The sequence below is a fragment of the Podarcis gaigeae genome (genome assembly GCF_964106915.1).
Source record: "Podarcis gaigeae genome assembly, chromosome: 17".
NCBI classification, from domain to species: domain Eukaryota; kingdom Metazoa; phylum Chordata; class Lepidosauria; order Squamata; family Lacertidae; genus Podarcis; species Podarcis gaigeae.
Genome location: NC_139694.1, coordinates 37897976 through 37916380, shown reverse-complemented (window position 1 = coordinate 37916380; position 18405 = coordinate 37897976). Strand labels below are relative to the sequence as shown.

The window sequence follows — 18405 nt, the reverse complement described above, 5'->3', positions numbered from 1 at the left end:
AGGAAATAAATAATGCTTTGCACGCCATAGAAGATTTGAGGAGTGGAATAGAGCAGGTTGCGAGGGGGGTGGAAGAGGGGGCTGTGCATGTGAGTGTCTTGACCAAGCAAAGAACACTGGATTACCTCAAGAATACAACTCAAGGAGTCATACTCCGTACTGTTTGGAAGCTTCAGTGACAAACTGTATTCTGGGGGATTATCCTAGCTCTCTTCTTGTGTGCTGAGGTAGAAAGAAGCTGATTGTAGCATAATGGCTTAAGGCTTCAAGGCAGGAAGATCCCTGTTCAAATCTCGTCTCCATCATGAATTCACTATGTTGGCCACTTAAGCCAAGCCACTGTTCTCTCAGGTTCACAAACACATATGCTTGCACACACTCCCATATAATAATAATATTGGCCTACTTTCCAAGGCTGTTACTAAGATAATGCAGGCAAATGCATTGAAAATTGTAGATGTGGTATTATTATTATGTCAATTTTTGTTCTCTTCCCCACCCCCACCCCTTTTAACCCCACCTTTACCTGTCCCACCCCTGCCACCCCTGGCATTCAATGTGCAGGTAGCAGATGGCTCTGCAGTGGCGCTGGTTCCTAGGCAGGCATCGGGCTACAATATAGCCAGCTCTTTCACTTTCACCCACTCGCTGAGCCGCTATGGTAAGGAATGACACATCCTGCTCAACACTCCCCATTCCCTCTAATGCTTGGCTGCACTAAGTGACCAATGGCTCCTGCCTTCTCTCTTTGACAAGGTAACACAATGTTGTGCAAAGTTATGCTGCCTTTTTTGGGTGGCGGTGGAGTCGAATTCAGCTCCCCCCCCCCCATTGCCACTAAAGTTTGAGAGGATGAAAATGCATCTTCCATCCTTCTGTACACTCTACACAAGAATCTTCAACCTCCTGCCCCGCCCCACCCTCCCCAAATGAATTCTGTTCTTAGACAATCTATATTTTGGATTATTCAGTCTATATACGCTAATTTATGCAAATTTACATACTTCTTCCATTTTTCATAATTTCTCATTGTTAGCCATGGGTTTAGTCACTGCCCTCAACCACTGGAACTCTTATTCAGCCGCACTTGCTCAATATAATTATTATTAAAAGCTGATGCTGAATTCTGCACATTGTGCTGCCTGTTTTGTGCTTCCTCTTCATTCCTGCTGAATCACAGCACATGCACACGTCCACGAAGCTGGAATTAATGCACATAGGGGTGCTGTGTCCTTGGCCTTGTTCTCAGAGTTCATAGAGCTGGTCACAGCTCTTTCCTGACCTGTTGGCTCTTTTGCAATGCCATCTGTCAGTGTTTCACCTGAGCCGAGAATGCAACCTTGTGCGGGCAGGATTTTTCTGTTGTCCATCTATGTGACCTGGTTCCCTGCTGTATACAGTGTGAACTGGAGCATAAGAAGATTTGTCCTTCACAAGTGAAGTGTCCTTTCTTACTGTGTGACACAGCAAGCCCCTGGCCTTTTGTGGCTTGCCCTATTATCACCTAAGCCAGGTGGCCTTTCAAGGAGGGCTATTGCCACGTTCTTATCCCTAAGCTTTCTTTCAGCACCACCCTGGCCTGGCTGTAATTACGTTTGCTATTCCAAGCCTGGAATGCATGTAATTTTACTGCCACTCCCACTCTGTGGCTTTGTGGTTGGAGGGAACGGGGAGTGGTTCACTTGGCCTATGGAGGCTGGTGGTTTTGGGTATTACCAGTGCCTGCTTGGGTGCAGGCACTCTTCAAGGCTGAATAAATACAAACCTGTCCTTCAGGTGAGCTTCTGGTGTAGAGCAAAGATTGAAAAGAGGTGCATGGAACCCAGACTCTTGAGGGTTGGTCTTGAGGGCTGACATGGGTAAAGCTCATAAGAGGTTCTTGCTCGTCCCCCCCCCCCCATCTTCCACAGAGAGTTTGCTCCGCACCTCTAGCAGTCCAGAGAGCTTGCGCTCACGAGCCCCCATCCTCACTCCGGATCAAGATTCGGGTACCCGTCTCTGGCATTTAGTCAAGAACCACGAGCATCTTGGAGACCCTAAGGAAGGGGAACGAGGGAGCAAGATGGTGTCTGAGATCTACCTCACAAGGCTCCTTGCCACCAAGGTATGTCAGGAAAGGAACTGGATCACTCAAATGGGGGATTGGCTAGTTTTAAAAGCTCCTTGCCCAAACCAGGCAGGCAGAAGATTCTACACCAATCTGTAAATCAATCCATGGCAGACATTTTCCCTTGAAAACTGCCAGGGAAATTATTATTTTTTTGTGTTTAACCTAAAAGTGACTTCCTGTTCCTGTTTTTGTTTTAAAAGAACCTCATTGCTGCTTGCCCTCATTGCAGCTCTCCCTGATATCCTTTTTAACAACTGAAGAATACCTTGTTGGTATTTTCTCTTTGGTAGATGAAACGCACTGAGGTTCTTCTTCCAACCTTTCATTATAGAAACCTACAGATCTCTGTAGTTCTAGTCTTCAACAAAGCTCTGTTGGAGCGGGCCCAGGTTAAGAGTGAGGCAAGAGGGGGCACGTGCTCCAGACAGCAGGTACAGGGGCCTACGAAACAGGATCCAAAACAGCCATCCAGGCACTTGCTTGGCGAGTCCTTGCATTCCAACCATCCATCTCTTCCAATAAGTAAAACCTAGCCAGAAATGCAAGGAGTCACTGAATGTGTGCTTGAGGGGCAGCTGTTCTATGGCCAGTTGCAGCTTACCCACCACTTCTAGGAGGAGGAGGCTGGCTGTAAAAGGGCCGCCTCCTTGCTCACCCCAGGAAGAGAAAGGTGAAGAGCCCAGCGGCAGTGGGATGACACAAGGAGAGTTGTGTCCCTTTGTCCCTCCCTGGTTGCTCCTTGCTTTCCTCTGCCTGGAGCAGACAAGGATGGCAGACCTTTCTACAGCAGCCTGCAGAAAACGGTAGTGCAGACGTTTGCCTCCTAGGGCAAATTCTGTAGATCCCACACGGTCTTGGGAGACACATTTCCCCACAGTCCTCTTCATGTTTCTGTCCTTGTTTAGTTTGGAAAAGGACTGTAGCTTAGTGGCACCGCCTCTGCTTTGCATACGAAAGGTCCTGGGTCCAGTCCCCACTGGTATCTCCACGTAGGACTGGGAGACCCCTGCCTGAAACCCTGGAGAGCTGCTGCCAGTTAGTGTAAACAATACTGAGCTAGATGGCTCCATAGTCTGTCTCTGTACAAGGCAGCTTCCTGTGTTCCGACAGCGGTCAACCCTTCACAGAGGTGTCCTGAACTCGTCTCCTGGGCAGGGCATGCTTTGAACCGCAGCCTGTCTGGATTGCAGGGGTGTGATCTGGCCCTGGGCCTTGTGGCGAACTCACTGCAGCTCCCAGTGTCTGCCAACTGACATCTAAGCACAGCGCAGATACTTTATGGACATGACATGTGATGCCACTGCAACCAAAACAGTGACAGTGAGGAAGAAATGCAGAGAATGTGACATTTGGGGTCTGAATTGTGCGAGATTGTTTGTGTAATGTGATGTGTGCGCACATGTGATTTTTGTTTGTATTCTACCATTCTGCTCATTCTATTCTAATCATGTTACTTTAATCCAGTATTTGACTGTAATACATTTAGTAGCATTTTGTGGTGCTGCTCTGGTGTAGTGGCTAAGAGTTTGCTGGCACGGTTTTATTATTGTAATTTCATTTCATTGCTCTGGTTTCCTTTGAAAGGGAGTGGGGTGTTGATCTTTTTATGGTAATAAGAAACACTAAACCAGGAGATCCTTGGTTCAAATCTTGTCTCCACCATGAATTTATTTAATGGTGTAAGGTAAGTCACTGTCATCACATCTGCAAAATGGGGATATGTTGTTACAACTTTGGAGTTATTACAGGGATTATTGAGATAAAGTACAAATACAAAAACAAATGCCAGTTGTAATTTAATGAACACAATTTATAGACCAAATATAAATATTTGCGGTTCAAAGCATATAATTATCAAAATTTCTAAGTGGTAATATAATATTACCAATGTGTACAGGTTCCTTTTTAAACTGGCGATCAGTACCCTCTTATTTATCATAAAAACAAACAGTGCCTAAGATTTCCATAAGTTGTACCTATGTTAAAAGATAAGAGAGTCGCTGGCTGCAGGCTCACAATTGAATAGATACAAAAGGAAAAGGAAAGAGGAGGGAAGAGAAAAGCACTGGAGCAGCTGCTTCTTCACTGGCCAATGGATGGGGCCACGTTATCTCCCCTTCGTCATGATGTTTTTCCTGGGAGCCAGAAGGTGCAACCTACAAGTGACCCTTGTTCCCCTGGCTTGTGTTAGAGGACAGAGGGGGTCTCCCTTCAGCTCTGCAGGTCTGCTTGCATAATTCTTATTTTAAAAAATATTTTCACTCAGATTTTGTTACAGATTACAACAAAAAATATTACTCAGAATGAAGAACAGAAAGAGGCAAATAATAATCTCCCCCTAGCAATGACTGCCTCTCAGCAGTACATCATCTGCTTACATTATAATAATAGTTGCCTTGCTCAGTCTTTCAAATACAGGCAGCGACCATTTTAGGCGCATCTACACAGGGCCGGATTTAGTTTGATGAGGCCCTAAGCTACTGAAGGTAATGGGGCCCTTTATATGTCCAGCTGTCCTTTGTCAACAACAAATCGTAATTTTTTTGTGTTGAATATATGCCATATGGTCATTTATGGACCTAATAGGTAGCTAAAGCCATTTGCCACTGTTGCTGTATCTAGGTTTTATTTTTTTTTTATCTTATATTTTGGAAATGTACATCCATTTTTTTTCTTCTAATTTTTTTGGGGGGCCCCAAGAGAATGGGGCCTTAAGCTACAGCTTGTTTAGCTTATACGCAAATCCAGCACTGCATCTACATGGCACGCGATTGATGAGGTGTGGGCCTTTTTGGACCCGGAAGAGGGAAGAACGGGGGTGGAGGGGGGGGACAGAATGGGGCAGGGCGGAAGGGGCTCGGCACATGGGAGCTGGGAACAAAACCCTGGCGCAAAATGGTCGTCGCCTGTATCTCTTAAGGCTTATCCATTCTGCAAATGAGATTGGTGTCAAGCTGCCAATTGAATGGTCCCCTCAGGAGAAGCGGCAACCATTTAAACTTGTGTAAAACTGGCCTACAATGAAGTGTAGATGTGCCCTTATTTGAGACTGTGTCCCAAATCAAGTATACTATGGCAGCGATGATTAGGTGGGCTACTGCAATAGGAGTGTTCAAGAAAATCAGGGAGCAGAATAGTTAGGGAAACAAAAGGGATTGGATGTGCTTGTGAATATTATGTATACAAATGCAAGATGGAAGAGTGGTGCTATTTTCCGTGGGAGTGCTGCCCATGATCTCCAAATATTGACAGTTGTTTTCTCCATCCATCCATCCATCCCAAAATATGTTTTGCAGAAATTTTTCTCTTCTGCTTCTTCAGGGCACATTGCAGAAGTTTGTAGACGACCTGTTTGAGACTGTGTTCAGCACAGCACACCGGGCCAGTGCACTCCCCCTGCCCATCAAATACATGTTTGACTTCCTGGACGAGCAGGCAGAGCGAAGGCAGATTGGGGACCCTGACGTGCGACATACCTGGAAAAGCAACTGGTGAGACCTTTGGCTTTGGCCCTTTGGCCACCAGCCAGTACCCTAAAGTAATACATCTTCTTCTTTGGTTATCACTTGTAGCCGAGTAAGATTGTCTTCCATGAATATGGTCTTAACAGTGAGTCCGTAAGTGACTGTGGAGCCCCATTCTGTTTTTTTTTTTTAAAAAATATTTATTAAGATTTTCAAATTCAAATGCATTAATAATAAACAACATTATTTATATCATAGCATAATTTCATCACTTCTTTGGACTCCCTCACGTCTCCCGCTCTCACTTGCATCGTTAAAAAAGGTTTTTCTAAGCAAATTACCATCTTGTTTGCAATCTTATATCCGCTCATTTAAGTAGAATCTAGCAGTTCTCCAAAAGATTTATATTTTCCTTAATCTCACTTATCGTCAAATTTGGATCTAATTCAGTGGTAGGCAATTATTTATGATCTAGCATCCTTCTTAACATTCAACCAAATTACAATATTTTTGTAGATAGATCTTAAATTTCTTCCAGTCTTCTTCAACCCTCTCTTCTCCCAGGTCTCGGATTCTGCCAGTCATCTCGGCCAGTTGCATATAGTCCATCAGCTGCATCTGCCACTCTTCCAGCGTGGGTAGATCTTGAGTTTTCCAGCTCTTAGCGATGAGTGTGGAGCCCCATTCAGGATCTGCACGTCCTTCCACAGTGGGGACATAGGTTTCTGAGCAGGCGTTGATCATGTTGAGGATTTGCCAAGTGTGCCTTCCTCTTAGATCATTTTTCTTTTCTTCCTGAGTTCGTGCTTCTTCAAAGTCAATGACACCTTTGGCAGAGGCTATTCTCCAGTTGGAGCCCTCGCTGGTCAGTGTTTCCCACTTGTCAGTAATGGTAATAATAAAAATAAAAATAAAAATAAAAATAAAAATAAAAATAAAAATAAAAATAAAAATAAATTTTATTTACATCCCGCCCTCCCCAGCCGAAGCTGGGAAGGGAGCCGGTAGCAGCTGGTGTGCCTATCCTGGCTATGGCTAACTGACAGCTAGCATATCATATTTAAGCAGATGGGGAAAGATTTTTTAGCCCTAAGGAATCTTTGCACAGCTACTACCAGATTGGCTTTGTGTATTTTTCTTCTCCTCACGTTGGATTTTCCCCCTCCAGATGCTGTGCTTGGGACTTGGGGCTCCTTGCCTTTGGGCTCTGCTCTTGGCCAGCCTTCAGCCATTCATTTTTCCAGGCTCTGTCCTACCCTACCTTGATTGAACAAATCTTCTTTAGGAAGAAATTTTCGCCCCTAAGGAATCCAGTGCTCATGACCCCTAAGTGTTTGATGCCAGCCAACTCTTCCCCACCTCCCATGACCCCAAGGACTTTGCTAACCCTCCATTCCTCTACTTCAGGGATTGTCAGGGACTGGCAGGACACTGATGAGTGTGCACCAAGGGAAGGGGGGCTGGAGTGGGGCTCAGTGGTTTGTGGAGACCTGTACCAGCCAGGAAGCAAGAATCAGAGGTAGGGGAAGCTTCAGAGCTGGAGGAAGAGGCAGGCCAGGCAAGTGAAAGGCCGGGTGCTTTCCCACCCTCTCCTGCATCACCATCTCCTAGAACCAGAAGATAATTTAAGCAGCAGAGGAAGTTTCCATGCAGACGTAGTCTCCAGCCACATTTGTGCAGCCTGTCAGGGGAAGGTACATAAATGGGTGGAGGGGGAATGGTCCCCCATTGCTGCAACTGCTCCCTGGAGCACGGACCTGGGAAAAGCTGCCTAGATGCTAAATTGGTGTGCGTATTCTACAGAGCTGTAGAAATGACTCTGTTACCATTGACAACAAAGAGTTAACTCTCTGGCATGTGCATTCCTTTGGCTGGGATGGAGAAAGGCCATGATGACTCTCAGCTATGGGATGTTACCTTCATGGAGCACAGTCTGGCAAACAAGGAAGTGCTGTCTACAGGAAACGGGCTGAGTTCCATGGAGAATCATGGTTAGGAATCCTTTAAAGGGGCAGTATCCAGTTCACTTGCTCCATTTGCACAAGAATAACAGAGGAGCGCCCTTGCACCCTACACTCTCCCAAATCTGCTCCATAGGTTTGAGGAAACCCCTAGACCAATTTGGATCTAGTGGTGAATGTTCTGTTGTGCAAGCAGAAATCCTTGCACTGACATGAGCTTTCACGTAGCACTACTCAGGATACAACCCATTGGCTTTGATCTCTGAGTTTTCCCAGCGTATCAAAACAAACAAATGAAAAACCCTCAGCAAAACATGAGTATTGAGCTTCAACCTCTGTAATTTCCTCACCACCACTGCCCTATCCCTATCTAACCCTTTGCCTCTCATGTGTGTCTTTTGAAGCTTCATCTTTCTTCCTTTCTTCCACTGCAGCCTGCCCTTGAGGTTTTGGGTGAACGTCATCAAGAACCCACAATTTGTTTTTGATATCCACAAAAGCAGCATTACAGATGCTTGCCTCTCTGTGGTGGCCCAGACCTTCATGGACTCGTGCTCCACCTCTGAGCACCGCCTGGGCAAGGATTCCCCCTCAACAAAGCTGCTCTATGCCAAGGACATCCCTGTCTACAAAGGCTGGGTGGAAAGGTGAGCTACAGAGAGGGGTCATGTCAAGTTGTGTTGCCTCTACAACTGGCAGAGGTGGGATTGACCTTAGCACATCATCCCACAGCATTATAATGTTGGTAGCTCTTTACTGTACGGGGATAACAAGATCCTGCCTGAAACTTGGTTCCTTGAATGAGGGCCATCCTCAAACAGGTTGGGAAAAGGAATGCTGTGGCTTTCCACAGGTTCAGGACAGTCAAGAAGGGCAGGAGTCTTTGAGGATGGGGAGACTCTGTTACTTTGGCCTCTCTTAGCATCTTTGGAAAGGAGGAATCACCACTGCTGCTGTTCCACACACAGAAGCGGCATGCTGGATGGGGCAGAGTTGCTGTGCTGGCTTCCTGAAGGTGGGTTGCTGTTGCTTACCAGTGAGGGAGAGAGGTGGGGAGGGCAGTGCAAAAGCACTGGCAGAATCAATTCAGCCCTCCTGCCAGTGTGTTTGCACCAGACCGATTTCCACACTGCCTCCCTCAGTAAACAACAGTGGTCTGCAATGAAGCTAGTGTAGTGAGTCTGCCGCTTCTGTCTCTAAACTGACCTCCCTAATCTATTGCGTGTCTCCTTAAAGCACCAGCTGATTCATCTTGACTGGCAAAGGAGGGTGCTCCTGAAGGAAGCAAGGACCTGTTCATCTTAGGCAGGTGCAGGCAACCTCTAGATCAGGGGTAGGCAACCTAAGGCCCAGAGGCCGGATGCGGCCCAATCGCCATCTAAATCTGGCCCACAGACGGTCTGGGAATCAGTGTGTTTTTACATGAGTAGAATGTGTGCTTTTATTTAAAATGCATCTCTGGGTTATTTGTGGGGCATAGGAATTCATTCATATTTCCCCCCAAAATATAGTCTGGCCCACCACATGGTCTGAGGGTAGGTGGACCAGCCCATGGCTGAAAAAGGTTGCTGACTCCTGCTCTAGACTGAGTCTTGGCCCGCAAGCACATTTCCCCCAAATCATTTCACCAGGATGTGTTTCTAATCACCTGCTAGCAAATCCTTTTAGCTGGAGGCGCCTGGAATTAAACCCTTCTGTGTGAAAAGCACATACGCTCTGCTGCAGAGCTACGGCTTCTCCCAAGCCAGAGTTTGACCCTCCACACATGGGTTCCTTCAGTGTTGAAGTCAACACAGCTCACGCTTTGAAGGTTATCTGTTGCACCATATAAGCCATGATAAAACAGGGGTTATGTAGTTGTCAATGCCTCCACGCAGTCAGTATTCGACCTAAGAGCTTCAAATACGTACCAAAACTTTTAAGTTTGCACAGTTAAAGTGGATCAAAGGGCTCAGTCATCCTGGTGCAACAAATACAATTCTAACAAAAAATCCAAACATTTTTGCTATTTGGAAATTGGCTGGGCAACGCAAATATTCAAGAAAGAACAAATTCTCAATAATCACCAGTTGTAGCCTAATCACCATGTAAGCTTTGTGCAAGCAAATCAGGATGAATGCTCAGTAAATATCCCCCTTGGCTCCTATAGAAGGAAAAGTGGGATATAAAACTAATTAATTAATTAGGTCATCTGGAGGAGCCATATGGCTCTGTATTCAAGATGGCAAAATCTGGAGCCTTCATTCATAGAAGGGACTGCAGTGCAATAAACATGCACATTTATTCACTTTGGTTTGTGTGGAAACCCTCTGCTGACGTGGGAGTGTTGATCAATCTTCTCTCCAAGGAATCCAAAAGCTATGCATGTGTTTACCAGGTACTATCGGGATATCACCAAGATGGCTTCCATCAGTGACCAAGACATGGATGCCTATCTAGTGGAGCAATCACGGCAGCACGCAGGCGAATTTAACACACTGGGTGCACTGGGGGAGCTCTACAGCTACGTGGGGAGGTACCGTGATGAGGTGAGGCTCCACCCCAACTCTTTCCTTCCTATTTGGTTTTTTCCCCCTCTCTCTGACACACACCACAATTTTCTCACATTGTTTTCAACCTGTTATTCAGCTATGCTATAAATCTGATGAGGATAGAGCCTAATTTGGACCCTACTGCAGATCCTCTGTAATTAAATTGCTCATGGGAAGGAATTTAAGGTACCATAATAAGTTAAGGCACCACCGTCTACTGCCTCATTGGTTATCCTGTACCCTTCTGTTTAGCCCTAGACACTCTCCTAAGAACACCCTACATCTGAATAGCCAGGGGGTAGTGTATGAGAGGGGTAGGAAACCTGTTCATCCTCCAGATGTAGGTGGACTCCAGCTCCCATCAGACCCAGTCAGCATGGCCAGTGGTTCCAGAAGACTGGAGTTGGAATCCAACAACATCTGGAGAGGCCACAGGTTTCCCACACCTGGCTTAGGACTCCAGAGAAGGTAGAATGACAAATGGAGACCTCTGCTGCATGCTTATCCCTCTCACCTACACATTTCCCCCATTTGGAGCTTTCATGCCATAAATCTGTCCCTTACCTAGCATACTGGAGAAAACAGGGATCCACTGCTGCCACCACCAAGAACTGAAGGCATTTTGAGAGGGACTACTGCTTGTGTGTCTTCCGGCTTTTAATTTCAGAAACCAGAAGTGGCAGTGGGCTGGGCAAAAGAACCGTTTCTCTCTGAAAGTGCATTATGACACTCTTTAAAACATGGGTCGCCAACCTTTTTGAGCCACTAAGCACATTTGGAATTCCGAGCTGCTGTTGGGGGTGGCACAACAAAACATGGCAGCCGCATAGGAAAAAGAAACAACCACAAAATAGCATGGGCATGCCCTCCCATCAGTGGGGAAAAGTTGGTCACCACTGAACTCACTCATAGAGAGAAGCTCTTCACCCCTCTCCTCTGTTTGGAGTGGATGGGTGGGTGTTTAATCCTGGCATCCCACAAAATGTGTCCATGTTAAAGGGGACACATTCCAAGGTGAGAGACTGAGCAAATGCTCACAGGAACTGAGCAGGAAGAGCAAACACTCTGGTGCATTGCAATGTTTTGGTGGATATTTACCAGCCCTACCTAGAGGTGGCAAGGACCGAACCTCAGACCTTCTGCATGCAAGCCAGATGCTCTAGCCGTAGCCCTTCCCACGGGAACGCCGTCGGCAAGCCCCGATTTAAAACTATTGCCTGACTCCAGGTGACAGGACAGACCCCATAAGCCTTTCTCTTTGTCTCCTGCCCCTTTCCCAGTTTTACCAGGTACTTCTCCATCCTAGGGCCCATCTCTTATTCCCGTTTTGCTCCTGGAAGTTTGGGGCTTAGTCCCTCCTGACCTTTTTTTTTCACCTTTCTCTTTCCTTCCCTTTATTCCGGACCCTCATGTTTTCCCAACCCATGGCCTGTCCACCCATCAGATCCTGACAGCGCTGGAACGTGATGCCGCCTGCCGGAAACACAAATTGAGGCTGAAGCTTGAACAAGTCATCACTCTCGTTTCTGGAAATAGCTGAGAGTGATGGGGGGGGGAGGGAGAGTGGGCAGGGGGGGGCACACATCCAGGATAAACGTATCAGAAAAAAAGGACTCTACCTCCAGCCTTGACTTGTGGCCCCCCAAGGGTGACAGACTTGACATTTTTAACCTCCCTGTCGACAAGAGACGTGTGACCTCTTGCCCTGTAAGGCTGAAATCCTGGGGTTTCAGAAAGAGGCTGTGTTGCCCGCCCCCTCCCTACCTTCAGCCCGGAAGCAATAACCAGCACCCTTTCCTCAGCATCTGAATTGGGAGGAGCAACTCAGAGTGAACAATAAGGTTGGGGTGCAGCCAGATAATGCCCCCCCTCAAGCTGGCAGCTAAATGGAGACCCCTCACCCCAAATGTTTGTGGACCCTCCCCTTAATCATCCAGACCATTCCCTAGTCCCCCACTCCTTGTTGGTAGCTGGTGGAATTTGCCCTTGTTCTGTTTTTTTTTTTTGGTAACCATGGCAATCAGATATTTTTAATCCTTACCTGACAAACCCCCCACCCTCTCACCCCCACCCCACCTGTTGTGCCCTCTCCGGGTGCAGTGCCTTACTCATTAATTTATTATTGCATCTCGTTAAGATTATTGGCTGTAAATGATTCCATTCCCTGGGTGTAGAGATTTCAGTGTAAAAAGTCCTCCATTCCTCCCTGCCCCATCCGCATCCTTCGAGTCTGTGTAAATATTTGCACTGCAGCCTGGAGGGAATCGGTCCCCCACTCCTCCCCCAAAATAAAAGAAAACTACACTTTTAAATCCCCCACTGGGGTTAAGGAGCTGGAGTGGGGGAAATGTCCCTGCAGCTGCATGGGCTTTTTATTGGTTCATTTTATAATTAATTTTTCTTTTGCTAAATAAAAGCGTGGAAAAATGTTCCTCTTGTTGTCATGTGGGGATCGGCAAGGTGGGGGGTGTCCCAAGAGAAGAATCCTGGGTAAGTGGGCAAACACTTGCATTTCACTTTGATACAAGGATAGTTTGGTCTTTGCAGCACCCATATGGCAATCCTCTGTCCATCTGTCTACAGAACCAATCCCTCTGATCAATATTTGTTTCTCTTTTGAATTGCACCCCAAGCTCAGGCTAATGCTGGCTCTTTTTTCACATGGAATAAATTGTGTGTGTTGCTGTTGTATTTTAACAGTCAGGTTGTTGGTATTCCAGCAGATATATCAGCCCACATCATATTTTTTAGTTTCTTTCAGGAGCCGCACCTTTTACCCAGCAGTCTTGTTTGCTGTTGAAAAACACTTCAGTACATGCCGCAAACCTATGTGCACATCCTTCAATACCTGTGTGCGTGATTTTGTTGTACAATTGGGATTCTTGGGCATGTGTACACGGTTCTTGGGAAGGCAAATGTGATATTCACACATACGTTTGCTGCAAGAAAAGTGCCTTGCCCCTTGACAAATTAAGACAAACGTAGAATCACAGATAGGGGAAGGCCATTTTTTTTCACAGTCAACCAAAAGTTAAAAAACTCTTTTACTCCTACACAGAATCATAGAATTGTAGAGTTGGAAGGGATACCAAGGGTCATCTAGTCCAGCCCCCTGTCCCTGTTCTCTCCCAATCCCAGCTGACTGTAAGCAGCAACTAGTGCCCTACCTTAGTCAAAGCTCAGCGTGCACCACACAAGCAGACAGCAATCCTCGCCATAGCTAGGCTAATCTCCCTTGTCCTCTCCCCAGTTCTATGGAACTTGGTGCAACTTCTATTCCATTCCCTGCTTCCATTAAAGGTCAGCCCCATAAGATTAGGTCTCCAGTTGTAAAAATGTTGGGCTGCTGCTTATCTCTTCAAATCTGGTGGCCTGGAGTCTTCTAAACCTGCTGATTCACCAGCAGTCCTGAAAATATCAAGTATGGAAGCAGCCCAGGACTTTCTAGCATCAGTAAGTATATTGCGGTCTTGGTTGCACACATTGGTGTTCCTGCCTTGTAGTCCCTTTCCACTCTGAGCAGATGCTCAGAACTCTTCACATGCCCATTCAGTTTACACTGAATTAAACATTGTGGAAACACTTTAGTTGTACTGAGGCCACTTCTGGACTAGTTTGTAGTAAGCTAATAACCCTTTGTTTTCAATTGTCTGGGCATAAACATCTCATTGAGCCAATGTGTTGGACATGCCTCCATGTCATTTGACCAAATGCTGCTCATCCTGCATGCACCTGTTCCGTGTACTGTGGCCGGGTCTCCTTCAATTCATCTAGGAGGGGGATTGGGTGCCCAAACCAAAGAGCATTCTTATATCAACCTGACAGCTAGAGAGGAGATAATGCAGTGGCAACAGAGCAAGGTTTGGCAAAAGCAGCTGCTACTAGCTATAGTTCGGCTTAGCTGGAGCACCACATAAGTACAACAGCCCACACTTTATTTCTTCTTAACCCAAGGCTGGGGATTTCACTGTGCATCCCAGCATTGAAGATCCAAAGATCTGGGGTAGCTGTAAAGTTGTAGCTTCTGTGAGAAAAATGCAGAACAAAGCTATGGGCTTGTTTTTATAAATGAAGTGCTGGTCAAAGGGGGTTGCCTTCCCATACATCCCACACACTAATGACCAGACAAGCAGATGTTCCATTTTTTACATACAGCTCTCTAGAAATATTCTGGATTCTGGGGCAAAACCCAACCGCACTCTGTCCCAAGAAATGGCTGAAGGGGGAGAGAAAAGTTACTGCTGCTTATTTTTTCTAATAAGGAAAAAAGACAAAAGCGAATTGTGTGTCTATCCTGCCCTCCCTGCCTGTCAGTTAGCAATTTCACTTGCACAAGAAGCTTATTCTGCAACACCCACCCGCTCTGCTTCCATATTTGCAATTATGCGGATTAAAATCTCCACTTTATTCCAACTTTTATACATAGAAAACTGTGGCTGGGAAAGCGTAAACCAAGTCTTCCACTCTTCTCTGAGCGTTTTAACTTTGGGCTCATCCACACTTCCTCTTGTGCCATGCCTAGAAAACATGGTTATCCGAGCGGTTTTCCCCTTGATCTGTTCCTTTCCAAGGGAAAACCTCTTCTTTAGCATGTAGTTTGAAACAAATCGTAATCTGGAGGAAACCTGACTATGTGCTAAACAGCAGTCCCCCCCTCCCCTGGGGAAAGCAGCGGGGCAAGAGGAAGAGTGGATAAGCCCTGTGTGCCTAGATGTGGGTTAAACTGCATAGAAGAGGAGCAACTACCTGCATTAAGCTGGAGTGCTCATTTTTTTAAGGTGCTCATTTCGAAGTAGGTTTGGTCCCCTGGAGTTGTGAGCAGTCAGCATCCTCCTTCTTCTTAGGGAGGGAGGGAGTTCTTCTTGTGGCCTTGAGATTTCCCCCACCCTTCAGACTCTGGTGTTTAGGAAAGGACCCAGGGGCTGGAGTGAAGAATGCATTGTGGGCTCCCCAGGCATTTGTGGCTGTCTGATGGTGGGGAGAGGACCGTGTGTGTCTTGTGTGCCTGTGTGTGTATTTTGATGTGGGAGTGAGGCAAACCAGCAGCGCCTGGGAGGGGAGGCAGCAATAAGATAAAAGGAAAGTTTTGGTGGCAGCTTTATGAATAAGTCATGGCTGCATCAGGGGCCTTCATTAGCAGCAGCTCCGGGGGCTGAGTAGCTGTGGGGAGGAGGGGGCTTTGTTTTGTGCCTCCTAAGCATCAATATGACTTACCGAGTTGGGGAGTTTTTTAACTGCCAGAATAAACTAGGGAAGGGGAGAGGAGAAGGGATGTAGGTCAAAAAATGTCTGCATGGCTGTGATGTAGGGCAGCCTGATCCACCCCAGGGGCTGATGGGAGTTGTGGTACGAAACATCACAAGGGCCCCAGGTTAGGGAAGGCTACTACAGTGGTACCTCAGGTTAAGAACTTAATTCGTTCCGGAGGTCCGCTCTTAACCTGAAGCTGTTTTTAACCTGAGATACCACTTTAGCTAATTCAGCCTCCCCCTGCCACCGCCACACAATTTCTGTTCTCATCCTGAAGCAGAGTTCTTAACCCAAGGTACTATTTCTGGGTTAGCGGAGTCTGTAACCTGAAGCGTCTGTAACCCGAGGTACCACTGTACAGTCATAGCTAATGTTATGTTTGCTTCAGGTGGCACGTATTCAGGGTGCGTCCCACGGCGACCCGGAAGTACCGGAAAGGGTTACTTCTGGGTTTCACTGCTCGCGCATGTGCAGATGCGCAAAATGACATCACGTGCATGCACAGAAGTGGCAAATCGTGACCTGCGCACGCGCAAATGGGGGTTGCATTCTTTTCAGGTTGTGAACGGGCCTCCGGAACGGATCCCGTTCGCAACCAGAGGTACCACTGTACAGAGAAAGCACCTTCTTAAATGTTTGCTACAAGTGTCCCTATTTTCCAGGGACAGTCTGGATTTACAGAAGCCGTCCTGGTTTCTGATTTGATCCTGGAATGTCCCGCTTTTCCTTAGAACGTCTCTGTTTTCGTCAGAGAAATGCTGGAGAGTATGAAGTTATGTGACCCCTGAGCCAAGGAGCTAAATAACTATAAAGCCTTTAGAAGACACCTGAATGCAGCCCTGTATAGGAAGGTTTTTTAATGTTTCATGTTATTATGATTTTATATATGTTGTAAGCCACCTACATAAAAATCTTATGGAGTAGGACATTCCTATTTTCATTGGAGAAATGTTGGAGGGTGTGCACAATGCCTGCTCTTTTATTGAGCATTTGCCCTGATTTTAATTGTGGTGATGGGAGTTGTCTTCCTGTCAGTCCATCATTATCCCACACTTTTTAGTGAATTTCCCTGTCACTTCCCTAACTGCAAAAAGTTGTCTTTTTAAAAAGCAGATCCCTTTGCAATAGAGTACTTTAATTCACTTTAATTACACACAGCTACACTTCCAATACAGGATGGAAATCCCGCCCACAAAACAGTGACAGTCTGGAATTGACAAGAGTCCATTGGTACCTATTTACTAGGGATAAAGGCATGTGTATAGGAACATGCACGGGCAGTCATAGAGTTCCCATAGCACAATGGCAAAAGGTTACTAGTTTAACTTCGCCATGCACACTGCCTGATCACTCCCTCTTCACTCCCCTCAAACCCCAGCATGATTGGGAGAATCAGACCAGGGAAGTGCAATTAAGCATCACTTCCTGTTATCTCCAAACTTGGGGTCATCGTTTGTCATTTCCTGACATGACGGGATCTGTAATCTAACAACAAACACTGTTTTGAGGCTTGGGCTAGTGATCATGACTTGATAGGGAGCCACAAACTGTGATTCCATCTTCAGATGCAACAGGAAACCAAGCTTAATAGTAGCATACTGGTCTGTTTCTCCTGCCCCTGCCAAGGGATGAACAATTTGGGATTACCTGGGCAGTGTTGACCAGCACCATGTTTGTTCCTGATAAACTCTAGTCAGCTGGGAATCTTGGGGCTAATAAGTCCTACTAACTAGCGGGAGCTAGTGCAAGGACCTGCTAGAACAATGGGCTTCCCTCCTCTCCTGTGAATGCCCCCCCCCCCATAAAAATTGGTTCAAGAAAACGCCAGAACAGTGCGGGGGGGGGGATATGAGATGCTTGTATGGCCATACGGCTACGCTGAATTTCTCCCGCCTTAATAATTATGAACATGATCGGTGTGTGCCCGAGTTTGCCACTTCAGATTGTGCAGCTGCCAAGGTTCATTGTCACCTGTTAACTTGCTGAGGGATATAAATTCTAATTATTTTGTTGTTTTTATTCAAGGCAATACAATATGGCACTTGCCTTTACCCATAGGAGTTGGAGAGCCCCCCTCAGCAGTGTCTTTTAAGGCGGATGGGGCACCTCAGCTAGTAAGGATCCTTGGCGGAAGAACAGAAGTGCACTAGTGCAACCTAAAAATGTATGCACTGGTTTACTGCATAAGCTGGACTTCATTGAATGCAGTTGAGAGGCGTATATATACACATGGGTGCAATGGGGTGGAGGAGGGAAGGCAGAAGCTAGAATTACAAGTAGTCTATCACAATTTGAGTAGAGCTTAAATGTATGCAAAGTCAGCACAGTCACCTTTCACAAGAGCAGTAATCCGTGTATTTTGTTTATTTTAACTGTTAACTGGTGGAGGTTATAGAAACTTGTATATATGACTCGTAAAGTATTGCCCTGTCATCTGTAATAGGTACCAAGGTAAGGAAGCTTGATTTTAGCTGGGTGCAATAGAGCAGAGGTTCATGCAGGTGGCCTGTGTCGTCTCTGCATTTGTGCTTAGAGATGAGAGATGGCACATCCATCACATTAAATATTCATTTTGATTTTAATTGTATTTTTATTGCAGTTTTTTATTTCTCAGATTGTATTTTACTGTATTACAGTTTGCATTCTCTGAAATTCAAATTGTAATATGATACACAAGAAATAAAAGAAGTGATAAAAGTATAATTAAGAATCAAATAGCGCATGGTGCATTACAATTGCTACAGCTGGAAGATAAATCATAATGTAGGTCCGCCAAGACCCTCAGTAATTTTCAAGTGCTCTGTAGTGGGAGGGAGGGAAAGTTTGGGAACAACTGTAATAGGAGTTTAAGGAGCAGACCTTAAAAGGGAACACCATCAGCACATAGCAGAGGTGTAGTGGTTAGAGTGTTGGACCGAACCTGGGAGATGGGGGTTCGAATCACCACTTGGCCATGATGTTCACTGGGAGACCTTGGGCCAGTCACAGTGTCTCAGCCTAACCTCCCTCTCAGGGTTGTTGCGAGGATAAAATGGTGATGGGGGAAGGACTGTGAGCTCCTTTGAGGAAATACAATGAATAATAAATGA

General features: G+C 46.1%; 1 protein-coding gene across 3 annotated transcripts in view; it reads left to right on the top strand.

Annotated features, from left to right (window-relative positions):
* PLXNA3 (plexin A3) overlaps positions 1–12495 on the top strand; it is a 70574-nt gene extending 58079 nt beyond the window's left edge. For all 3 annotated transcript variants that reach the window (XM_083718228.1, XM_083718229.1, XM_083718227.1), the window contains exons 27-32: positions 565–661; positions 1911–2104; positions 5432–5601; positions 7970–8182; positions 9913–10063; positions 11511–12495. In XM_083718228.1, the coding sequence (XP_083574354.1) occupies positions 565–661; positions 1911–2104; positions 5432–5601; positions 7970–8182; positions 9913–10063; positions 11511–11606 (921 nt within the window). In that variant the 3' untranslated portion in view covers positions 11607–12495. The remainder of the gene's footprint in view (positions 1–564; positions 662–1910; positions 2105–5431; positions 5602–7969; positions 8183–9912; positions 10064–11510) is intronic.
* The last annotated feature ends 5910 nt before the right edge of the window (positions 12496–18405 follow it).